General features: G+C 38.7%; 1 protein-coding gene across 3 annotated transcripts in view; it reads right to left on the bottom strand.

Annotated features, from left to right (window-relative positions):
- Positions 1–24,793, bottom strand: part of LOC101894639 (uncharacterized) — a 101,410-nt gene that overhangs the window by 19,123 nt on the left and 57,494 nt on the right. For 2 of the 3 annotated variants that reach the window (XM_059118145.1, XM_059118144.1), the window contains exons 4-5: positions 6,058–7,488; positions 330–569 (exon numbers count right to left, since the gene is read on the bottom strand). In XM_059118145.1, the coding sequence (XP_058974128.1) occupies positions 330–569; positions 6,058–7,488 (1,671 nt within the window). The remainder of the gene's footprint in view (positions 1–329; positions 570–6,057; positions 7,489–24,793) is intronic. The other variant, XM_059118146.1, reaches the window with a different exon arrangement.

A 24,793-nucleotide genomic window follows, 5' to 3' on the forward strand; every position in this document is an offset into this window, starting at 1 on the left:
TCTTCTCTGAAACTTTGAAAAAGCAAACTTAGTTGCAGTTTTTTTTTCTTATTTTTTTGTGTTTCTGTTGCCTTTAATAAACATTCGCTCTACTCTATATAAATATTAGTATGGTTTGTATATACATGGATATACATAAGTTAAGTTAACAAACACCATCTGTAATGTGTATGTATAGATGTTAGATATTGCACTAAAGTGTAGATCTTTTTTTTTTGTTTTTACCAAAGGGAAAGAAAAATAGAGATATATAGAAAGAATACGGAGAGAGAGAGCGACAGACACAAAAAACGGACACTTGATGAACACATAGATTGTACCATACGTACTTAGATGAGGCTGCAAGGTGGTCTGTGACTCACTATGTTGCCAATCGTTACGTTGCTCCTCGCCACGAGCATTCTCCATCGATCCGGCCAAATAGTTGAGACATGTCGGTGCGCTACGTGGAAATTTCGGATGTCTTCTCAGTTCTTGTATCTCGTGTAGGGGTAAATCTATACAAAGGGTCCAAATGCCGCCATGCATTGGCACCAGAAAGAGATTGTCACGTCGAAAACGATGATCAGCTAAGAGGAGGAAAGGAAGGAAGACAAAGGTTAATAAGTAAGTTTTGGATTTTAATATTTTTTAAAATAATATGTTTTATGCAGGATAATATGTTTTTGCAGAAAAGTATGAACTAGCTCAATTTGTCTAATACCTGGCGAAGCTCTATATCCAACCAGGGGCGTATGAAATGAATTCCATTTAAAATGAAGCAATACTTCCTAAAATTGAAAGAAAACTTCCAATTGAAAACCTGAACAATTAGCGAAGTTGGGCTGGAAATATATTTAGAAGAGAAGATCCTTCTAACAAGAGAAAAGACGTACTGCAGATCTATGGAGGACCCATATTTGGGGTATTAATAGAAGGTTTTCTGCCTACAAAAAGTCTGGGAAAGGTTTTCTATCCGTAGAATGACTGTATGAAACTGTCTAAAGAAGACCGTTAGAATATATTTTGTCTACAGCCCTGATCTTTAAATATTCTGCAGAGGGTCTTCACCTTTTATCGGCTAAGGGAGGATGGAAGACACGTTTAAGAAGTAAGTTTTGAATTTCAATATTTTTTTTAATTAAAAAAGTATGATTCTTATCTTTCTTTCAATTTCTTGTAGGAGAGCATGAGCTATTCCATATATAGAAGACCTGACGATAATTGTCAATTAAAATTTGTCCAATGCCTGCTGAGGCCAGCATGCCCAACGAGGGACCTATGAAAGGTATTCACATTATAATGACCTGTAACATATTTCAAACTAAAGCTGATGGAAATCTTCCTAAAGATCTATAGATGGGTTTTATCTATGGAGTCCTGTGAATGCTTGAACATCCGGAGATCTTTTAAATTAAACAAATACTGCAGCGTTTTTCAGGCAGAAATATTTGCTATCAGAAAAGCCATGGAGCTGTTGGGAAACATAATGAACTGAAGGCTTTGAAGGCTCTTAATTTTGTTACAATCAAATATTTGGCTGTTCTGGAATGCAGAAATGCTTTGGAAAAGTTTCAGTCGTCTGTTAAATTTTGTTGGGTCCCTGGTTATTGTAACATATCCGGCAATGAATCAGTAGATGAATTGGCCAGAGGCGGATCTGAGTCAGTAGATCTAGAGATCGATAGCTAAGTAAAGCCACCATTGAGTCACTTCTTTCAAGTATTCCATAAGCACTACCTTTGAGGATTCAATCAGAACTGGCTGATTGGAAGGGGATGTAATATCTCCAAAAAATATGGGCAGTGATCTTTGAATGAAGATCAATGTCACTCATCTCCTTGACGAAATCTGACCTAAAGCTTATGGTGGGCCAATTATAGGTCACGGAAACATCGACGACACCGAATACTGCAGGCTCTGCCAGGACGAGGAGGAAACTGAGACAGTGGAGCACTTACTCTGCCACTGTCCAACTCTTATTGGAGTCATACAGAGGTTACTTGGTAAGTAAATTCTACCCAACTTGTCCTCTTTTTCTGAAATCGAGCCAGCAGTTTGCTTCACAGAAGTCCTGTAAAAGATCTTCCATCTGTAGAAGGCCTGTAAAGGGTCTTCATTATATAGAAGACTCCTATAGAGTCTTTCATAGAATTCTGTCCTCAGAAAATCTCAAAAAATGGTCTCACATCTATAAAAGTTTAGTAGAAAATATCGCACATTCAAGGAAGACTCCTCTAGTGTCTTCTATTTTAAAAACATTAGTAGAGGGTCTTCTGGACCCTTTAAATCTTCAGATTTATCTCAAGATCTGTAAAATGACTTATATCTATAGAAGTCCTGTAAGGGTATTATTTATATAGATGTCTCTTATAGTGTCTTCCATTAATAAAGCATCTATTTAAGGTCTTCTCCTTAAGGACCTGGGGAAAAAAGAAGTTCCTTTAGTTATGGAAAACTTGTGAGTCTTTTTATTTACAGAGGATATATGGAAGACTTAAAATATCCTGTATAAGGCTTTCTATCAACTTAAGATTTGAAGAGACCTGTAAATGCTCTCCTTTAAAAAAAAGATCCTAAAAGGAAAAAAACGTTTTATGTACTCTCACCTTAAGGTGAGGATTTATGTATTCTCACCTTAAGGTCTTTTATCCAGAAAATTCTAAATTAGAATATGTCCTTCTTTGCCAAAAAAAAGTTTTGAAAAATATTTTAGAATTGCTTTTTTTCTGCTTTCTTAAATTAAACTACAAAATTTTAGTTCAGCTCCCAGTTAACATTCCAAGCACGTGCCTGTTGCTGTTGCTGCCGCTGCTATACCAAGCACGTTGTTGTTGCTTCGACATCCTCTACGTGATACTTCCGCAATTGATAGTGAAAGTAGCGAATGGAGAGCCAAAATCGATTTAATCGCCATGGCAAATAGAAAGAGCGAACCAAGGCAGAAGAAGAAGAAGCCAGAAACGTTCTCCTTCACTACAACTTTAACTACATTTGAAAGTAAAGTTTTCATGGCTGGCTCTTGTGTGTGTGTGTGTGTTTGTGACATTGGGCCATGCTTTAACTCTTCGCTTTTTTTGTTGTTGCTTAACGTGAAGTTCACATCATCGCATTATTAGCAATTTTCCCTCGATTTTGCCAAGCCTCCCCAAGCTTTGTAGCGTCGCACCAAAGACTTTGGCACCAAATTGAAGGTGAAACGTCTTTCGCGTTGTTGACATGATGATGGGTTTGGCCGGGAAAGTCACGTCAGCCCATAAGGTTAAGTCGCTCTAAATGTGGTATATAAACTCTGTATTTTTTTTTAGAGAGACGTGCCAAGGGAATTCATGAGACAGGTGCGCCGGGCGTCAGGTATATGATTTTAGTTCTTGTGGTGGTGGTGGTGGTGCCACAGCCGACGACGATGGCGGAGTAAGGTATCCAGCCGGCTTTGATATGTAGATGTGTGCACACATACATATATATGCATGAGTGTTTGCATTTGTTATCGCAATAGTTTATGTCTCCAATGAATAAGGTCAAGGTTGTTGTTTCCCTTTATTTATACACTCACGTATGTGTGCTATGGTTAGTTATTTAATTCTATATTTGTCTGCATTCCTATCATTGTCGACATTGTGGAGAAAAGGGTGTTTTTTGATTTGAATTTAATTAGGCAACAGATTAAATAGAAATTCTAAAAATAGAGCCATTGGATCAAAGTATTTGTGTTTGTAGTTTGTAGAACTTTAAAGAGGAGACCGACCACTATTGCTTGAATTTTTTCCCCCAAAAAGGAAAGCTACACTGTTGTGTTATATTAAAAATATATTGCTCTTATAAGAAAAATGACAAGGAATTTATAAAAGAAAGTGTCTAAGCCTAGTTCTATAATTAAACATCTAAAATAGTATCAATCGGCTTTGCCGACAGATGTATACCCAATATTGACCAATTCGTATTTGACCTAAGACTGATATAAATATTACAACGTGCCAGATTTGGACTATATCGACTACTTCCTATGCTTTATATGAGATATGTGCAATTTTTTGGATATTATGGAAATATGCCTGAGGTAACACATATAGCGGACCGAAGTATTCCATTTTCATACTTCATCTAATACATCTAATACATCGAACATTAACAGGGTGAGATGAAAAAACTGCAACCAACTTCAGACTGCTGTCATTTACAAGTCACTCGTCTGACAGCTGTTAAAATTATTCCAGTGACAGCTCATTATATTGTTTACAGGCGTACAAAAGCATTTTGATGAGAACTCTCCAGAAAAAAAAGTTATTCGTGTTGGACCTCAAGCGTGATAGTGTGATTTCTTTATATTTGGCTGCAAAACCACAAGTGGCTATCATTAGAGCACTCCAGCATTTAAATGTGAATATATCTTTTGTGTCTCGTACCATCGCTCATTACCGTGATACTGGTAGCGTAGCCCGACGTCAGGTGGAAGTCGAAGGAAGAAAACAGCAACATCAGCAGAAATGATTCGAAAAGTGAAAAAGTAAAGCGACTTGATCGAAACCCACGTCGCAGTGGCTTGTGAGCTGAACATATCACAATATTCCATTCGCAAATATTGAAAAATTAGCTCGGGGTTAAGTCATTGAAATACCAAAAAGTGCAAGAACTTACACCGCAACAAAAAGAAAATAGACTCAAAAGAGCTAAAGAGTTGCTTCGCTTGGCCGAAAGTGGTGAACTGCCGAGCTTGGTTTTCTCCGATGAGAAAACATTCGTTGTCCAGCAGTTTGTAAACAAAGTGATCGTGTTTACTTGCCAAAGAGGTCAGATGAAAATGTGCACCTTCGGTTGGCCACCAGAACTCAAGCGCGGGCCATGGTGGTGGGGTGGGCCGCCATGACAGCTGGTGATCGCTCTCTGCTCGTATTAATCGACCGTGCCATCAGAATAAACGCGCGAATATTATCGCGAAAATATTCTGGAGGGTGTATTAAAGGCTTGGGCATGCAAACATTTTGGCCGCAGACCTTGGACATTCCAACAGGACTCAGCACCATCGCACTCAGCACGCGCCACCCAAGAATGGTTACAAATGGCCACCAAAATCTCCGGATATCAATCCGTTGGACTATTGTGTCTGCAGTATTAGGGAAAGCAAGGTTGGCACTATAAAATACCAAAGTGTCGATCACCTCAAGCAAGCGCTTCGACGGGAATGTGCCAAAATACCGCAGAGCAACATTCCCGGCGCTTGAGTTCTGGTGGCCAACTTAAGGTGATGGTGTGAGCCGCCATAACAGACGATGGTCGCTTTCCGCTCGTATTAATCGACATCATCGTGGTATCAGAATAAATGCCAAATATTATCGCGAAAATGTTCTGGAGGGTGTATTAAAGCCTTAGGCATGCAAACATTTTGGCTGCACACCTTGGACATTCCAACATGACTCAGCACCATCGCACTCAGCTCGCGCTACCCAAGAATGGTTACGAAATGAGGTTTCTCGCTTCATTTCCGGCGCACAATGGCCACCAAAATCTCCGGATACCCGTCCGTTGGACTATTGTGTCTGGAGTATTTTGGAAAGCAAAGTTGGAACTAAAAAATACCAAAGTGTCGAGCACCTCAAACAAGCGCTTCGCCGTGAATGGGCCAAAATACTGCAGAGCAACATTCGGGCAACTTGTGACGGTTTCATTGGCCGTTTGAAGGCCATAATTCGTGCCGAAGGTTACCAATTCCAACAAATCTAAACTTATTCTAGAATTTGATGCTATTTCCGAAATTGTTTGCTTTCATTCAATAAAATTTAAAAAAATGTAAAAATTATTGCGTTTGACTTTGTTGCAGTTTTTTTTTATCCCACCCTGTATATCTCTCATAACTTTCGAAAAAATCAGCAATGGTTTTCTATAAATATATCTTAACCAGAGATCTCCTTCCCACTTCTCCTTCTTCTAGCACCTCCCCCCTAAAGGGGTCATCAGTTTGAACACTCATAACGCTAGGCTGAGGGTATACATCTGTCGGCAAAATCAACTGATACTACGAGTATTTTACTTGTTTTATATCTCATTAAAAAAAAACCAAAATCAATATTTCTCACTCACCTCTCTTGTCCGGTTTCAGCATGGCCACTGTATCCTCCATTATCCATTCCAATTGCAAATTCGAACGATTCGAGTATCGCTCCAGACTCGCTCGATCCCATTTCACATGCTCCCAGTGATCGGTCATTATGGCAGCGCATAGCATTGCTGTGGCACTGGTCGTCATCAGCAGCGTTACGAAGAGGAAGAGCAAAGGCGGTGGGCCCATGCAACAACTTGAGCAACAATTTGATCCGCCAACGGTACTGGTCACATCCATGGCCGAATTGAGCGATGTGGGACTGTCCAGATCGCCACCGCCACCCCGTGTCGATTGGTGCATCATTATTTTCGAAGAACAGCTGCTGTTCCGCAACAGAATGCTGTTGCTGCGACGCAACGATTCAATAGCTGCGGCCGACGAACTGTGCGGATCGTATTGTAGTGAGCTGGCGACCACAGCCGAGGGATGCTCATAAATGCTGTTGTGGCGAGAGGGTGAAAAATAGTAACAAGTTGTTTGTTGTTGCTGCTGCTGCTGCTGACTGTATTTTGCGGAACTGTTGCTGTTGCTGCTGCTGTTGTTGTTATTGTTATAGCCACCACCACAACCGATGAGACTACTGCTTCTACCACCATTACCCTGAGCCACCGCACCATCTGCCGGATATTCATTGATTGTGCTTAGGTCCTCATTGCTGGACGAGTAGACAATCGACTGTTTGAATTGATTCGAATAGCAGTTCTGCTTGAACGACGATGAGACAACGGCCGCCGGGTACTGCGAGGGGCCCTTGGGTGCGTTCGCATACAAGGCCTCGTAGTCGTAGTGATGGGGATTGCGATAGATCACCGGCCAGGAGCGGGTCGTCTTCGAGTTGTGGGAATAGGTGGTGTAGGTTGTGGCTGTTGGCGTTGTTCCGGCGTTGGTGGCAGTGGAGGCAACGGTGGCGGTAGTGGTGGTGGCGGCGTTAGGGGCGGCTTGTTGGTAGTAGGTCGTGTTTATGCTGTTGTTGGGCGAATTGGTCGACGATGTTGAGTTGGCCGCATATGCCGGGGGCTCTTCAGCTGGATGCTGCGGTGTCACCACAAGCGGTGTCGTTTCGTTCGGTTGACTTTCGGCACTCGTTTGAGGCGTTATGTTCGTTGATGTTGCGCTGCGTTTACTTTTGTTTTGTGCTGCTGCTGTTGTTGTTGTTGGACTTGTTGCTGCTGTGGAGGCCTGTTGACGTTGCAGCACATTTCTCACCGAGGCTGCAATGGTCGAACAGGGCCCCTGGGCCGAAATCGACTGTTTGAGTTTAAGGGGTGGCAAGTGCCGGCTCGTCTTGCTGTTTGGCTCGCTGGTACTGCTGCTGTCTGCTGGCGCTGCTGCTGCTATCACAATGTGGGTGGTAGTTGTGGGTACGGCGGTAAGTTCATTAAAGTCTTCCTCCTCGACGAGAGTGGCTCCTGAGGGGGAGGGGGAGGAAATGTTTGCATTAGTGTTGTTGCCTAGATTTGGGGGACTGTCGAGAGAGCTATTTGGACTATTACTTTTGCCTTGAATTTTGTTGCTATTCTTCAAATTCTTGATGTTGTTGCTGGCGTTGACTTGGTTCTGGCTGAGGATGATGTGGTGGTGGTTGTGGTGTTGGTTGTTGGCTGGGGTGTTTGTGTTCGAGTTCGTGTTACTGGATGTTGTGGGTATGTTTTGGGAATAGCTATAGTATTGAGTGGGTGAGAAACTACATGAATTGGAGGAGGTGGTGGTGGTGGGTGTTGATGCTGGTGCTCCGGAGGGTGGTGCGGGGCCTTTTACATCCTGGCCATACAGACCACTCTCACTGGGCGAGGTGATGCTCACCTCGGGCACACATCGAGCCGTCACCTTATAACGACTGCCCGTATTGCCAAGGCCCAAACCCAGAGCACCCTTGGTACGCACCAGTCATAAATCGGTGTCACGTTTTTTCATTTTGTTGGCATTCATGGCGTTCTGTTGCTGGTGACTATGGCCGTGTGCGGCAGCAGCAGCGGCCGCCGAAATGGTGTTTGGATTTGTCTTCGTGGTGGTCGTTATTTTGCAAGGATGCTGCTGCTGCTGCTGGTGGTGGGGGTGGTTGTGGTGGCTGTGATCCAATGACTGTGGCTGCGATTGAACCAATTCTGATGCTGCTGGTGCGTTGTGTGTGCAAGTGTAATAGTGGTTGTCTTGGCTGTCTATGTCACAGGGTGTAGGGGATCTCGGTTGTTTGTGTATTTTATTGATTTTGAAAATGTTTGTGCTGTTTTTGGTTTTGTACCAGGCGACGACAAGTGCAAAATAGAAGCAGCGAAATGCTGTGTAAATGGATTGGTGGTTGGGTGTCTAAAGTGTTTTCTAGCTGCCAATTGTGTGTCCAATAAATGGTGGTCTCTAGTTTGGATTTCCTTTGTTTGATTTGGGAAATTAGTTCTCTAGGGACTACACTTTTTACAGGAATTGAATTTTCTGTTAAGTAGAGATTTCAAGTTGTTTCTTTCTGATACTCCCGTTCTTCTTCCGTTTGTTTGTTTGGCAATTGTGTTGGTGTTGCAATTGTGATTTGGTGGTTTAGAGTGAGCAGAGAGCAAGTTAGAGAGAGAGAGAGAGAGAGAGAGAGAGAGAGAGAGAGAGGCAGAGAGGCTGGTGTTTGTTTTCAGTGTTCGAGATGGCGTCTGTGGCCGTTTTCAATGTGCTTCTCGGTTTTTTGGAGTGTTTCAGGATTTGCTCGCTTCCTAAGTAAGCAGCTCAGTAGTTTGTTTGATTGTTAGTAGTAGTAGCAGTTGCTGGTTATTAACACGTTTTTTGGTTTGTTCTTTGTACAGTAGAAGGTTTGGATTTGCTCAAGCGTTTGCTAATATTTTTTTGGTTTGGTTTGTATGTCAAAACTATTTTCATTTGCTATAGAAGTGGTTGCTCTATTTAAAGAAAAAGATAAAGAATGAAACAAAGAAATATTCAAAAATAAATGAAAAAAGAAAGAAAAAATGAGATTAGTATCAGGTTTGCCGTTATCTGATCGTATGGTAAACCAAGAAAAGAGGAAGTAGAAGAAGAAAGTTAAAGCAAGCTATTGCGTTTATATATAAATTTAAGTATTTAGATGTTGAAGCATGGATTATAGGTAAATAAAAACTTGATATATTACACATATAAGAAACTACTATATTTTATATTTATTTAGTTATTATTATAGGTATGTAAATACATAAAGTTTGCTGGAAATGAGGCTGATTTAATTTTGTGTGGTTATGAAATTATGAAAACGTGAATAACTTCAAACGCATAGAAATTTACAAGCGATATAACTAAAATTATTATTATTATATTAAAAATTATTATTATATTAAAAATTATTATTATATTAAAAATATTAACTAATTCCTTTATAATTAAAAATATATTGTTATTTTTTTATTTTAGAAATATACAATGTTCTAGTTTTGGTAAGAAAATATACAGGACATCCAAATGGGAAGAGCGACCCTCCTTTTAGTTCATAAAACCATTACGAATAATAACGCTACGCAACAAATGTCAGCATTTTCAATAATAATGGTAAAAATCCAGCAGATTATGAAAGAAGAGGTAAAACAAGTTAAATAAAGTCAGTCGGTTTTGCCGACAGGTGTATACCCCCAGCCTCGACTTATGATTATTCAAACTTTTGATCCTTTATGGGGCAGATAAAAGTATTGAAAATTGTGACTCTTGGTGGCTTAAGTACTAGCAGGGGTTCATAGATACATATCATCTTCACAAAAGATCCTGCGTTAGCAAAAATATTTGTATGTTTGAAATTTGAAGAGAGTTGGATACTTTCGCTTTTTCGCTTTCTTTCAACGTTTCTTGAACCCTATGTGAGGGAGGTACCTAAAGAAATGGTCCGATCTCTACCATAACAGATCTTGTGTTGATGGAGATATTGAGATGTACCAAGTCTGAATAGAATCGGACGTTAATTTCTCGTTTTTTGAGCTTACAAATTCCACCCTCTGTGTCAGAGGTACCAGAAGGAGTGGACCGATATATCCCATCTTCACAGCAGATCTTGTGTTATGAAGAGAACTGGATGCTTATTTCAGATTTTATAATCTTTGTTTATTCGAAACTTTGACCATTTGTGGGGGAGGTACCAGAAGGAATTGCCTGATCTCTACCTTCTTTATAACAGATCTTGTGTTGATGGAAATATTGAGATGTGCCAAGTCTGAATGGAATCGAATGTTAATTTCGTGTTTTATGAGCTTTATTTATATTCAAAATTTTGACCCGTTCTGAGGGAGGTACCAGAAGGAGTGGACCGACATATCCCGTCTTCACAGCAGATCTCGTGTTAGTAGAAATTATGAGATGTGTGAAATATGAAGAGAACCGGATGCTTTTTTCGAGTTTTATGATCGTTTTTGTTATTCAAAACTTTGACCCTTTGTGGGAGAGGTACCAGAAGGAATGATCCGATCTCGACAATCTTTATAACAGATATAGTGTTGATAGAAATATCGAGATGTGCCAAGTCTGAATGGAATCGGATGTTAATTTTGTGACTTATGAGCTTCATGAATATTCAAAATTTTAACCCATTGTGGGGGAGGTACCAAAAGGAGTGGATCGATATATCCCATTTTCACACCAGACCGTGTGTTAATAAAAATATTGTGAGGTGTATAGTTTGAAGACAATCGGACTCTTAGATCACATTTTATAAGAGTTATAATTATTCAAAATGTTGACCATTTGTGGGGTAGGTACTTGTTGGAGTGAACCGATATTGTCCATTTTCCCACCTGACCTAGCACTGATGCAAATATTGGGATTTGCAAAGTTGGAGCAAAATCGGACTATTCTTTCTCTTTATGTGCAGTAAAATATTTTCTTTGAAAATGTTTACAATTTGCGGGGGAGGTCCCCGAAGGAGTGGATTGATATTACCCATCTCCGCACTTTTGAGGATCTTCTGAGTCGATTTATGCATGTCAGTCCGTTCATGTATGTATTCTTGTGAAGAAAATGTCGCATTTATTATCTGATTGAAATGAAATTTTCCAAACACTAATGTTTGGCCCAAGGACGAACCTTATTAAAATTTGTGATAATCGGATCAGATTTAGATATAACTCCCATATATCTTCAACCGATTTCGGGTTAATTGTGCACCAAATGGCCAATATGAGTACAAATTGACCTGAATTGTGGCACATCCGACCGAATTAATTCTAGAAGCAAGTAGATCAAATTTGGTGAAAATCGGTTCAGATATTGCTATAGCTCCCATAAATAATTTTTATCCGATTTGGTGTTTAATTCCCTCACATTCGCAATATGCATTCGGCAACAATGATATTTGGCACCAGATATCTATAGAGCTCAGAAATACATTTGCCAAATTTTATCGAGAACGGCTATGATTGGGACATAGCTTCCATATATATCCTTAATGCGATTTCAGGTTTATTGTGCCATTATTGGGCTAATACCAGTTCAAATGGAGTAAAATTCGAGACGTATGTTTCCATTTTATGGAACTCAGAACATCGTCCAGAAACCAACTGATATTTTCTAATTCTTTTAATTTAAATATTAAATCATAAAAAATCCCACCCTCAGAGATAGATATCCAATATCCTGCATGATTTATTCGCTGTATCACTTTAATAAACTAAATTTTTATTTTTGCGGAATTCGTGTCATATCATGAATTAATAATTTAATTTTGTCACAAATGTCATATTGCATTTATTTGTCCCTGCACTTTTGTCCCCATTCATCCCTAACCCTCCCCCCCAGCTCAATATCGATGCGGTTAAAAAGCTTTGTGGCTCTAGTTTTGTACACGGTTGCTCAAATGAAATAAACCATAAAACTTTATAGAGCATAAAATGCCGTACCAACAAACAAAAAACCACATGCTGGCTACATATAGTACTTAGGCGGTGAATTTAGTTAGTTTACCTTGGTATTAAACCTTTGGGGAGCGGCGAGAAATTTCATGTTTTTTATTATTTTTTTTTTTGATAAAAATTTGATGCATTTTTAAATAGGAGAATATGTGTCAAATGTGTAGTCCGTCATAAAATCTATTGCCAAACAGCCCGAGAGGGGTTAAACATTTACTAACACCCACCCATTTCGTACCATTTCCAAACATTTATGCATTACCCACTCAGGGATGCAATCATTTCATAGCTATCAAATTCGAACCATACAAATCCAAAAGTATTATTAAATTAAGAGAGTGAGAGAGAGCGGCCTGGAGGGAGAAGGCGAGAAAAACATAGGTTACGAATTGCAGGTCATATTTTCAATTGACTTTGAAGTGCATTGCAATGGAATAAATCGAATGAAATACAATTTTATATTGAACAGAAACCAACAAATTAAGAGAGGCAGAGGAGTTTTGAAATAAATTCATAAAATACTTTAATTACTATATTGGATGCAATAGATTTAATAAATTAACACACTCTAGTGATAGTGATACTGGAAAAATATACAGAATGTTTGTGATGACATGGTCTAATGCGTAAATCATTTTTATATCCCAAGCCTCAAAAAGAGAATAAAAAATTATTATTATTATTATTATTATTATTATTATTATTATTATTATTATTATTATTATTATTATTATTATTATTATACGATTAATTATTATTATTGGTGATATTTTTCGTATCAACAATTATCCCCAGTAATATCTTTCGTTTGGACACAGATGAAAATTTCCAAGAGATATAATTTTTAATTCGTGAAAGTCTTGCTTAATCCCGTATGTAATTCTCTCATTTCTCAATCACTCTTCTCAAGACTCTCTCCCTGCATTGGTCTTGCCCTAGCCTAACTCAAATGCGTTCCATATGTACTCCCAAGTGTAAATATTGTAAATAAGCATCATATTGCTATCAACATGACATTCTCTTCATTTCCATCCCGGTGTGTGTGTGTGTGTTTTCTTGGCATATAATACCCAAGAGACGCATCATAAGCAACACATGTTTTTTACCTCCTCTTCATTCTCTCTACCACCACCCCCATCGCCCATGTGGTGTTGGCAAACAATTTCTTTCTATTCAATTTGCACCTTTAGTTTAAAATTCAAAGCCACATCAAATGAATGAAAGAAAGGAGGACAAAGGAACACACACACAAACACACACCGATAAGGAACAACAAGAAAAACAACAGAGCGAGCAATAACAAGAAAAACAACTAACAAGAACATTTTGATTGCAATGGATGGCATTGGAGGGAGAGGGACGAGGCCATGTACCAGATCATGAAGCCACCTACTGCCGTTGCAACCGAATTCAATTTGCATTTTATTATTGTATCCTTAATAAAATTTTAGTATTTTATTTGTTTGTTCACTCGTCTGTTCGGTGTTGTTGGGGATGTTCAAAGCATCTGTTGACGATGATGAGGACGACGACGACGATGTTGGAGTTGGTAAACTGTGGCAAATATTTATCCATTTAAATATTGATAAGACACATAAACAAGTTAGGGTTAAACAATTTGCATGGCAAAAGGAACAAAAACAACAACAACAGCAACAAAACAAAGCAAACATGCCATGTTCGTTGCGAAAAAAAACAGCTGACGTTGGCTAAAAAAGATTTAATATTTCCTCTCAACTTTTTTTTGTGGGATTTAAAAAATAAATCCGATGAAAGCAGGTTAGAGGAGACAAAAGGGACAGAAAAGGTGGACGGAGAGGACAATGAAAAATGATGGTCTTTTCTGCGGTTCCTCTCGTATAGACACAGATGCAATGTAAACATATAATCGCCTTTGACTCTTACGTCTTTTAACAGTAGTAACAACAATCCGCTGACCCATTATTTCTACAAGGGCAGGGCACCACAAATATCCACAAAATTGAAACAGAGAGTTCCCCAAGGTGGGGTGATATCTCCGGAACCGTTTAACCTCTACATTTGTGGCATTACACGCCCTCCAGACGGCATCGAATCCCACCCATCATTGATGACGTAGGCGATCGGTTAAACATTTATTTAGTTGATCTAACCACCTTTACACTATGAGGAATATGCAAATATCCAACACGATATCGACGGTTACACTATCACTAAATGTGCAGGTCGATGGAGTTTTAATTCAGACAGCCAATTACCCCAATGTCTTAGGAGTCATATTAGTTAGCGCTTTCAAGTCGTCCGCGCATACCACATCCATCTGCGATAATATAAGAAGTAGGAACATAGTTTTCAAGTGTCTTGACAGCAGCACTTGAGGAGCTGTTATGGAAATCTTGTTGACCTCTAATAACGCGATAGCTTGATATGTGGTAACATATGCGGATGTGATGTGGTTCGCACAACGTTAGTGCTACACAGTGAAAACCACTCAGTCCTGCCAGGATGTCGCCCTTAGAGCCGGAACAGGATGCCTCCTCATGACACTTGTCGACCATCTACATGAGGAGATAAAGGTCTAATCGTTGTGACAGTAAAATGACGCAATACCTGCTTGGGTGTTAGAAAACATCATCTCGTGGATAGGCAACCTCAGCCCAGGCACGTAAGGAAAGACATTCATGATCTAAAGAGAGGTTCAGAGGTTTAAGAGAGCCTCTAGATCAACAGGTCTATCAATGACAAAGTTTCTCATAATTTGGTAATGAGGACAATGAGGTTCCGATTGCCTTTGATGTACACACCCAAGGTCTGGTGTGAAGATGGAATATATCGGTCAACTCCTTTTGGTACATCCCCCACAAAGGGTCAAAATGTTAAATGTCTTTGAAGCTCGTAAGACACGAAATTAATATACGATTCCATTTAAACTTGGCACATCTCAATATTTATATCAACACAGGATCTGTTATAGAGATAGTAGAGATCGGACCACTCCTTCTAGTACCTCTCCCACAAAGGGTCAAAATTTTGATTATCCAGAAAGCTCATAAAACACGAAATTAACATCCGATTCCATTCAGACTTGGCACATCTCAATATTTCCATCAACACAAGATCTGTTGTAAGGATGGTAGTGGTCGAACCATTCCTTTTGGTACCTCCCCCACAAAGGGTCAAATTTTGAATATCCGTAAAGCTGATAAAACGAAAATTAACATCCGATTCCATTCAGACTGGGTACATCTCAATATTTCTATCAACACAAGATCTGTTATAAAGATGGAAGAGGTCGGACCATTCCTTCTGGTACCTCCCCCACAAAGGGTCAAAGTTTCGAGTAACCAAAACGATCATTAAATCTGAAATAAGCCTCCGGTTCTCTTCATATTTCACACATCCGATTATTGCAACAAACACAAGATGTGCTGTGAAGATGTAATATACCTGTCCACTCCTTCTGGTACCTCTCCCACAAAGGGTTAACATTTTGAATATCGATGAAGCTCATAAAATGCGAAATTAACATCGGATTCCATTCAGACTTGGTTCATATCAATATTTCTATCAACACAAGATCTGTTATAAAGATGGTAGAGATCGGACCGTTTCTTCTGGCACCTCCCCCCACAAAGGGTCAAAGTTTCGAATATACAAAACGATCATTAAATCTGAAATAAACATCCGATTCTCTTCATATTTCACACATCCGATTATTTCAACCAGTCCAAAATGTGCTGTGAAGATGGAATATTTCTGTCCACTCCTTCTGGTACCTCTCCCACGAAGGGTCAAAATTTTGAATATTGACGAAGCTCATAAAATACGAAATTAACATCAGATTCCATTCAGACTTGGCATATCCCAATATTTCCATCAACACAAGAACTGTTATAAAGATGGTAGAGATCGGACCATTCCTTCTGGTACCTTCAAACATAGGGTACATGATTTTGAAAAACAAAACGCTCAAAGAAAGTGAAATAAGCATCTAACTCTTTGCTAACACAAGATATGTTGTGAGGTGATATATAACTACAAACCCCTTCTGGTACCTCACCTACAAAGCGACACAATTTCCAATAACTTGCGAAACAATTCAGCGATTCTTTACAACTTGCTCTATCCCAATATTTCTCCCAACCAGAAACCTGAGATGAATATGGAATTAATCGGAATTTATGTTTTCGCATAAACTTGGATATAAATGTTCGATTTCCTTCAAATTTTGCACATACCAATATTTTTATCTGTATTAGATGAAGTATGAAAATGGAAATTTCGGTCCGCTATTTTCGAAAATTTGCACATATCTCATATAAATTATGGGAAGTAGTCGATATAGTCCAAATATCCAATATATCAGCCTTAGGTCAGATACGAATTGGACAATATTGGCCAACTGCTTCGGAACCCCCCATAAAGGGTCAACAGTTAGAATAATCTTAACTCAGGGCTGCGGGTATATATTTAACTTGTTACTTGTTTATGTTTAGAATCCACTGTTCACTTCTATAGTTTGACCACCGTTGGTATTGAACTCGCAACCTTATGATTTGTAGTTGTATACACATAAAGTTTTTTTTTTCAATTTTTTTTCAGTTTTTTAAACTGCTTCCTTATAAGTCATTCGGCTTCAATTTTTTTTTTGTTTCTAGGTCGTTGTCCAAAAATATATTTGGACATTTTCCCATTTTCGAAATTTTGTGAACAAAATATGCACTTTATCCAAACATTTGTAATAAATTATCCACATAATTCAAAAAAAAAATTGAAATAACTTACAAAACCAACAAACTGGAAAGTAGATTAATGTTATTGCAACAACAACCAAAACTTTATTCACGTGCCATGGTTTTCTCTCACAAATCCATTTCCTTCACCCTTTTCTTTTTCCGAAGGGTTGTCTACAAATTTGTTTTGAATTGTAACCAAAAATAAAAAAAAAATTTCCTTTCCAAAAATTTTACCAATGCCAACATGGCGTAACGTCTTCCTGTTTCCCCAGTCACTTTCATAAAGTACTAATGTGTTTGGGTGTGTTTGTGTGTGTGCGCCGATGAATGTGTAAGTGTCTGGAAAAACAAAGTCAAAGTCATTGCAAACAAATTGAATTGAGAGCAATAAGGAAATGGTGTAGCTCTGTTGCTGTTGCTGTTGCTGTAGCTTGGCTTGGTTGGTTGGTTCATTCATTTTGGGCAAAGTTTTCCCCTTGAGAGGCAGCAGTGAGGGCGTAGCAGAGAATCTCTTCAAGTCACTTCGACAAACGGAAGCCATTGAAATCTTTGTGGGTTTAACATTTTTTGTGTTATTTTTTTTTGTTTTTGCTTCTTGGCAACATGGTCAGAGATTTATGGCTAAGATATGTGAGTGTATTTCTGTGTGTGTGTGTTTTTGAATTGGCTTGGTTTGAAATCATTCATTGAGCAGGAACATGGGAATTTCAATATCTTTTTGAGTGGTACTACTTATTTGTTAATGGCTATTGGAAAGTGTATGATTAAATTATTATTTCGATGTTCGATTGTAGAAATGTTTACTGCAGTCTGTGTGTGTGTGTGCGCGCTCGTGTTTGTAATTTGAAGGCTATTGGTGGCGCAGTGCGTATACGTAACGTTATTACAGCTAATATTTGTCATACGCCATAATGGACTATTAGTACAAAAATCGATTAAATAGATGACCTTTTGGCGATAATTGATTTGATAAATACAGGGTGAGATGGAACAATTTAAAAAGCAGCAGAATACCCTCCACCATTTGGAACGAATTATGAAATTTTCAAAAAAATAAAATCCATTAAGTTAAAATCTTAAAAATACCGAATATCGTAAGGTGCCGATATATTGGGGATATATACGATATTGTGGACCTATATAGACAAATCTATGCCTGGGGGTAAAGTACTCACAAGGAACTCCTTGTGTAGAATTTCAGACAATTCCATTGGAAAATGTGGCTAAAAGCATCAAAATACCAAATATCGGGGGTTACCGGCTATACGATATCGTGGACCAATATGGACAATTCTCTTTCGGGGGGTAAAGTGCTCACAAGGAACTCCTTGTATAGAATTTCAGACAATTCCATTGGAAAATGTGGCTAAAAGTATCAAAATACCGAAAATCGGGGGATACAGTTATATGGGGGCTATACGATATCGTGGACCGATATAGCCCATCTTCGAACTGGACCTGCCTGCAGACAAAAGACAGATCTGTGCAAAATTTTAGCTTCACATCTTAATTCGTTTTGACTGTAGCGTTATTACAACAGACGGACAGACGGACAGGGCTAAATCGTCTTAGAATTTTACGCTGATCGAGAATATATATACTTTTTGGGGTCTAAAATTATTATTTCGATGAGTTACAAACGGAATGACGAACATAATATACCCTCTATACTATGTATGGTGGAGGGTATAAAAACTGCAACCAACTTCAGACTGCTAGCATTTCTAAGCCACTCGTCCGACAGCTGTTTACATTATTCCAGTGACGGCTCATTATATTATTTACAAGCGTACAAAAGCATTTTGGCGAGAATGTTCCGGAAAAAAAGTTATTCGTGATGGAATTCAAGCGTGATAGTGTGATTTCTTTATATTTGGCTGGAAAACCACAAGTGGCTATCGTTAGAGCACTCCAGCATTTAAATGTGAATAAATCTTTTGGGTTTCGTATCATCGCTCTTTACCGTGATACTGGTAGCGTAGCCCGACGTCAAGTAAATGGACGGAAGAAAACAGCCAGATCAGCAGAAATTGTTCGAAAAGTAAAGAAGCGACTTGAACGAAACCCGCGTCGCAGTGGTCGAAAAAAGGCTCGTGAGCTGAACATATCGCAATATTCCATTCGGCAAATATAGAAAAATGAGCTCGGGGTAAAGTCATTGAAATTCCAAAAAGTGCAAGAACTTAATCCGCAACAGAAAGAAACTAGACTCAAAAGAGCTAAAGAGTTGCTTCGCTTGGCCAAATTGGTGGTGGTGAACTGTAGAATTTGTGTTTCTCCGAAGAGAAAACATTCGTTGTCCAGCAGTTTGTAAACAAACAAAATGACCGTGTTTACTTGCCAAAGAGGTCAGCTAAAAATCTGCACCTTCGGATGGCCACCAGAACAGAACTCAAGCGCCGGCCATGGTGATGGTGTGGCCGCCATAACAGCCGATGGTCTCTCTCCGCTCATATTAATCGACCGTGGCGTCAGTATAAATGCTGAATAGTAAAAATAGCGAAAATATTCTGGAGGGTGTATTAAAGCCCTGGGCACGCAAACTTTTTGGCCGCAGACCTTGGACATTCCAACAGGACTCAGCAGCACGCGTCACCCAAAAATAATTACAAATTGAGATTCCTCGCTTCATTTCCAGCGCCCACGGGCCACCAAAATCTTCGGATACCAATCCGTTGGACTATTGTGTCCGGAATATTTTGGAAAACAAGGTTGGCATTAAAAAATACCAAAGTGTCGATCACCCCACAGCAAGCGCTTCGCCGAAATTGGACCAAAATACCACAGAGCAACATTCGGGCAGCGTGTGACGGTTTTATTGGCCGTTTGAAGGTCATAATTCGTGCCAAAGGTGACCAATTCGAACATATCTAAACTCATTCTAAAATTTGAGGCTATTTCCGACATTTTTTGCTTTCATTCAATAAAATTTATAAAAAATCTAAAAATTAGGGCATTTGACTTTGTGGCAGTTTTTTTACATTACCCTGTATAACGGCTACATTCGGTATTTTTACGATTTTAAGAATTTTTTTTTTTTTGAAAATTACCAAATTTGTTCCAAATAGTGGAGGGTATTCAAAGTTTTTTTACTTTTTTTTTTTAATACCAAAATTCCCAAAAATTTCAACAGATTTCCCACCAAAAAAATTCGCATTGTGTTTAGATTCAACACACACACACACACCCCGCGTTCACAATAATGCCACAACACCATGTACCAGTATTGGCTTATATTTATTGCCATTTCTGTTGGCAAACCATTGCCACCATTGCAAAGAACCAACATTGCCATGTAAGTGCTTAAGCTCTAAAATGCGACCACTCGAAATGTAGAACAACTCTATTTGCCATACAACCACAAAATGTTCTTTCCAAAAAAGTCAAGCTAGGCATTGGAGGATATGGCAAGCCAGTGAATAAATATATTATTGCGGAGGATTTCAACAATTCATTTATTATCTTGGCAGCTATGCGGAGTTGATTCGGATGACTATTAAAACCATGTGCTGCTGCGTACACATGTTCATGACCTACAACACTGAGTGCTGGAGACTTGGGTTTGGTTCATGGGGATGCAACATAGCCAAGTGTATGTATGTGTGAGGTTATTCCGCAGGAAAAAGATAAACGATGGATACATGTTCCATAAGAAAATGCCACCGAATTCACCAAAAATTCCACAGTTTGCAATTTTATGAGCTTCATTGATTTTCAAAATTTTGACTCTCTTTGTGGTAGGTTCCAGAAGAAATGGTCCTATCGGTACTATCTTCATAACAGATCTTGTTTTGGCAGAAATATTGAGATATGGCAAGTCTGAATGGAATTGGATGTTAATTTCGCGTTTTATGACCCTCATGTATATTCAAATATTTTAGCCTTTGTGGGAGAGGTACCAGATGGAGTAGACCGATATATCCCATATTCGCACCAGACTTTGAGTTAATTAAAATATTGTGATGTGTGTAATTTCAAGAGAACCGGATGCATATTATGGATTTTATGATCGTTTTGGTTATTCCAAACTTTGACCCTTTGTGGGGGAGGTACCACAAGGAATGGTCCGATCTGTACCATCCTTATAACAGATCTTGTGTTGATGGAAATATTGAGATTTTCGAAGTCTGAATGGAATCGGTTGTTAACTTCGCTTATTATGAGCTTCATGGATATTCAAAAATTTCGACCGTTTGTGGGTAAGGTATCAGAAGAATGGTACGATATATACCATCTTCACACCAGACCTTGGGTGAGTAAAAATATTGTGATATGTGTAATTTGAAGACAATCGGACTTCTAAATCACATTTTATAAGAGTTTTAATTATTCAAAATTTTGACCCTTTGTTGCGGAGGTACCAGAAGGAGTGAACCGAATTATCTCATCTCCACAACAAATATTATGTTAGTGAAAATGATGGGATGTTTGAAATATAAAGAGAACCGGATGCATATTTCGGATTTTATAATCGTTTTGGTTATTCAAAACTTTGATCCCTTTGTGGTGGAGGTATCAGAAGGAATGGTTCGATCTTCAACATCTTTATAAAAGATCTTGTGTTGATGGAAATATTGAGTGGTGCTAAGTCTGAATGGAATCGGATGTTAATTTCTGGTTCTGTGAGCTTCATAAATATTTAAAAATTTCGACCTTTCGTGGGGGAGGTACCAGAAGGAGTGTACCGATATATTCCATTTTAACACCAGATCTTGGGTTTATAAAAATATTGTGATTTTTGTAATTTGAAGACAAATTTGACACTTACATCAAATTTTATAATAGAGTTATAATTATACAAAATGTTGACCCTTTGTGGTGGAGGTCCCTGATGGAGTGGGCCGATGTATTCCATCTTGGTACCAGACCTTGGGCTATTAAAATTATTGTTTTGTGTGAAATTTGAAGACAATCGGACTTCTACCTCACATTTTATAAGAGTTGTAATTATTTAAAATGTTGACCGTTTATAGGGAAGGTATTTGATGGAGTGGACCTATATTGTCCATTTTCGCACCTGACATAGCACTAACGCAAATATTAGGATTTGCAAAGTTGGAGCAAAATCGGATTATCCTTTCTCTTTCTGTGCAGTAAATTATTTTCTTTGAAAATGTTGACCTTTTGTAGGGGAGCTACCGGAAGGTGTGGACCAATATTGCCCATCTCCGAACTCGACCTAAGTTTGATAATAATATTACGATGTACCAATTTTGAATCAAATCGGATACACCCTTCGAGAGTTATCGTGTGCACAAGCCAGTCAGCCAGATTGATGGGCATCGCTAAATCGAGTCCAAATGTCTTGAAACGGATTTGGTCCAAAGAGACCTAGGATCACAAACCGTTATTTCTCTGAGGCACGTTTTGGCCGTAGCAATTGATATATACCTCTGTAGCCACATGGCTGAGAGTATAAAAATTAACCAAAAATTGAGAAAATACTACCGCTGAGTGACAATTTCGATAGGAAAACTACCACCGATGGATGATAATTTTCCACAAGAAACCTAGCACTGATGGGTGAAAATTTTCTTTGGAAAAGCTATCACTTTCCATGTGAAAATCATCACAATTTTCATATATTTTTTCTACCGTAAAAATATCCCCGAAACATCTGCAATAAAATAATTTTCCCTTTGTTTAATGGCATGTGGATTAAGACATTGTGGTTTGTGTTTAAATTTTGTTTTAATTTCTGCATATGTATCTGTGTATGTGTGTGTTAAATATATGTATGTGTGTGTGATTTGACTGCATAAGTAAAGATTAAAAACCATGTAGTATTGTGTTCAACGCTTTGTTCTTTGGAGTCTATCTCTCTTCACCCCCACTCTCTCTCTCTCCCACTCTCTCACTTGCTCTTTAAGTCCTCACAACTTGTTGGAACTCATGAGCTTTTCTTATATCCATATCAATTTCATTTAAAGTACTTCGAAGAATATTCTCAGCCGTTGAGTGTTTGGGACAATGGCTGGCTGGCTGTAGCTGTGGCATTAACTGAAATTAGAGTCTTTGGCCAATATGGCCACAATTTCCACCACGACATTGTGGCATTGTTTCTGCTGTTTCTGTTTCTTGTTCAACTACAACTGCTACTTAACTTTATTGTTTCAACTTGTACCAACACACACACACCCACACCCACAACCACAGCAACAACTACAACAAATGGTCGCATAGAACAACAATGTTGTAAAGGAAACATTTTATTTTTATTGGTTCGTTGTTGCTGTTGTCTTCTCTTTTTCATTTTCCATAGAGCCAAAGACAATATTGAAATTAACATCTCAAATTACCATTTCTATGACATTGTCCTTCGAACCATGGGGTCTGATATGTGAGACAGGGAAGGGTGGAGAATTTAATTGAAATATACAAAGTGTTGGATGTATGTTGGGGGGGGGGGAGGATTTAAGTATGAGAAAATTCAAGAATACATTTTCGGATTGTTTTACTAATTTTCGTTGAAGTGGAAGTTGAAGGCTAGTTTAGACATTATGTTCGAGTCATATGTAAATTCAATTTCAATATTTAAAATTTTTAAAGTTATATGATTATATTATGAAGCGCTCCCAACAAAATCTTAACTTATAGGAAATAATTCGGTGTAAACTATATTCTATATAATTCTATATTATTTACATACATATACTATATTTTTATACCCTCAGCCATATGGCTATATCATTTGATACGGCCAAAACGTGCCTCATCGAAATAACAATTTTAGACCCTAGGTCTTTTTGAACCAAATCCGTTTCAGAACATTTGGAGTTGATCTAGCGGTATCCGTCCGTCTGTCTGGCTGGTGCGCACGATAACTCTCGAAGAGGGTATCTGATCTGGTCCAAACTTGGTACCTCATAATATTATTATCAAACTTAGATCGGGTTCGAAGATGGACAATATCGGTATACTGTTAATTGTGAGCTTCACGAATATTCAAATGTTGACCCTTTGTGGTGGAGGTACCAGAAGGAGTTGACCGATATATTCCATCTTCACGCCAGACCTTGGGTTAATAAAAATATTGTGATGGTGTAATTTGAAGACAATTTTGACACTTACATCAAATTTAAAAGAGTTATAATTATTAAAAATGTTGACGCTTTGTGGATGAGGTCCCTGATGCAGTGGACCGATGTATTCCATCTTGGTAACAGACATTGCTAATAAAATGATTGGAATGTGTGCTTCTGGTACCTCTCCCACAAAAGGTCAAAATTTTCAAAGAAAACAAGCAAAGAAGCATCGTTCGGTTTTGTCGCATACCATCAGCCAATGTTTTATTATTTAAAAATATTTGGACTTCTGTTGTGATTATTCAAACTCTTGACCCTCTATGGAGTGGGTTCTGATAGAATGTTGTCCCAAAAGCATTTTGGTGAGAATTTTCCAGAGAAAAAAAGTTATTCGTGATGGAATTCAAGCGTGATAGTGTGATTTCTTTACATTTGGCTGGAAAACCACAAGTGGCTATCGTTAGAGCACTGCAGGATTTAAATGTGAATAAATCTTTTGTGTTTCGTACCATCGCACCGTGATACTGGTAGCGTAGCCCGACGTCAATGAAGTGGACGGAAGAAAACAGTAACATCAGCAGAAATGGTTCGAAAATTAAAGAAGCGACTTGATCGAAACCCGCGTTACAGTGGCCGAAAAATGGCTCGTGAGCTGAACATATCGCAATATTCCATTCGGAAAATATTGAAAATGAGCTCGGGATAAAGCCATTGAAATTCCAAATTCCAAAAAGTGCAAGAACTTATACCGCAACAAAAGACAATTGACTCAAAAGAGCTAAAGAGTTGCTTCGCTTGGCCGAAAGTGGTGAACTGCCGAATGTGGTGTTCTTCGATGAGAAAACATTCGTTGTCCAGCAATTTGTAAACAACAAACAAAATGATAGTGTTTATTTGCCAAGGAGGTCAGCTGAAAATATGCACCTTCGGTTGGCCACCAGATCTCAAGTGCCGGCCATGGTGATGGTGTGGGCTGCCATAACAGCCGATGGTCGCTCTCCGCTCGTATTAATCGACCGTGGCATCAGAATAAACGCGCGAATATTATCGCGAAAATATTCTGGAGGGTGTGTTAAAGCCTTGGGCACGCAAACATTTTGGCCGCAGACCTTGGAC

This window comes from Musca domestica, unplaced genomic scaffold (genome assembly GCF_030504385.1).
Source record: "Musca domestica strain aabys unplaced genomic scaffold, Musca_domestica.polishedcontigs.V.1.1 12, whole genome shotgun sequence".
In the NCBI taxonomy this organism is placed as follows: Eukaryota; Metazoa; Arthropoda; class Insecta; order Diptera; family Muscidae; genus Musca; species Musca domestica.